General features: G+C 48.3%; 1 protein-coding gene across 1 annotated transcript; it reads right to left on the reverse strand.

Annotated features, from left to right (window-relative positions):
• LOC130588539 (60S ribosomal protein L10) lies at positions 1–1,606 on the reverse strand. Its single transcript, XM_057389450.1, has 2 exons — positions 1,502–1,606; positions 1–165 (listed from the first exon to the last, which is right to left on the reverse strand). Exons 1-2 carry the CDS (start codon positions 1,586–1,588, stop codon positions 13–15), a joined length of 240 nt encoding a protein of 79 aa, XP_057245433.1. The 5' UTR covers positions 1,589–1,606; the 3' UTR covers positions 1–12.
• Positions 1,607–1,612: the final 6 nt, after the last annotated feature.

A 1,612-nucleotide genomic window follows, 5' to 3' on the forward strand; every position in this document is an offset into this window, starting at 1 on the left:
TTTTTTGGGGTTTCAGGCGTGCAGAGCCCTCCAGCGCTCCAGGGGTCCCCGGGACGGGACGTATTTGACGCCGCAGCCGTCGGGGATCAAACGTTTCTGAGCCACCATCTCCTCGAAAGCGTCGGCGTTGAACTTGGTGAAGCCCCATTTCTTGGAGATGTGGATCTGGGGAACCCCAAAAATCCATCAGGAAATCCCAAAAATCATCGGGGGACCCCAAAAAACACCCAGAAAAAAATTGGGGTCCCCAAAACCTCCCCACACCGTTTATTTTAATGGTTTTTGGGCCAAAGAACTCAACATTTGGTGTCTTTAAACCCCTCCCCAATTTGGTGAAGCCCCATTTCTTGGAGATGTGGATCTGGGGAACCCCAAAAATCGGTCAGGAAATCCCAAAAATCATCAGGGGACCCCAAAAACCCCACAGGAAAAAAATTTGGGGTCCCTAAAACCTTCCCACACCGTTTATTTTAATGGTTTTTGGGCTAAAGAACTCAAAATTTGGTGTCTTTAAACCCCCTCCCCAATTTGGTGAACCCCAATTTCTTGGAGATGTGGATCTGGGGAACCCCAAAAATCGGTCAGGAAATCCCAAAAATCATCAGGGGACCCCAAAAACCGCACAGGAAAAAAATGGGGTCCTCAAAACCTTCCCATCCCGTTTATTTAAACGTTTTATGGGCCCAAATAACTCAAAATTTGGTGTCTTTAAACCCCTCCTCAATTTGGTGAACCCCAATTTCTTGGAGATGTGGATCTGGGGAACCCCAAAAATCATCAGGGGACCCCAAAAAATACCCAGAAAAAAATTCAGGGTACCCAAAACCTCCCCAACCCCATTTATTTTAATGTTTTTAGGCCCAAAAATCCCTCCCCGCTCTATCAAATTTCTTCTAAACCCCTCAAATTTGGTGAACCCCCATTTCTTGGAGATGTGGATCTGGGGAACCCCAAAAATCATCAGGGGACCCCAAAAACCCCGCAGGAAAAAAAATCGGGGTCCCTAAACCCCCTTCAAAAGATCTAAAAATCCCAATTTTCCCTCCCCCAACCGCACAGATTTTGACCCACCCCAGCCCCCAATTTCCCCAAATTTTCCCCCAAATTTTTGAGGTGTCCTGGGATAATTTTGGGGTATCCCGGGATAGTTTTGGGATGTCCCCGGATAATTTTGGGGTATCCCAGGATAAATTTGGGGTATCCCGGGATAATTTTGGGGTATCCCAGAATGAATTTTGGGGTGTCCCGGGATAATTTTGGGGCATCCCAGGATAATTTTGGGGTGTCCCAGGATCTTTTGGGGTATCCCGGGATAGTTTTGGGATGTCCCGGGATATTTTGGGGTATCCCAGGATATTTTGGGGTACCCCAGGATAATTTTGGGGTATCCCGGGATAATTTTGGGGTATCCCAGAATGATTTTTGGGGTATCCCGGGATAATTCTGGGGTATCCCAGGATAATTTTGGGGTATCCCGGGATAATTTCGGGGTGTCTGGTACCTTCTGTCTCCCCGGGAATTTGAACTTGGCCCTGCGCAGCGCCTCCACCACGTGCTCCTTGTTCTGGGCTTTGGTGCGGATGGACATGATCACCTGCCCGATGTGCACCCG

The sequence above is a fragment of the Malurus melanocephalus genome, unplaced genomic scaffold (genome assembly GCF_030028575.1).
Source record: "Malurus melanocephalus ecotype Western Australia unplaced genomic scaffold, MMel_1.1 scaffold_6192, whole genome shotgun sequence".
Taxonomy (NCBI): domain Eukaryota; kingdom Metazoa; phylum Chordata; class Aves; order Passeriformes; family Maluridae; genus Malurus; species Malurus melanocephalus.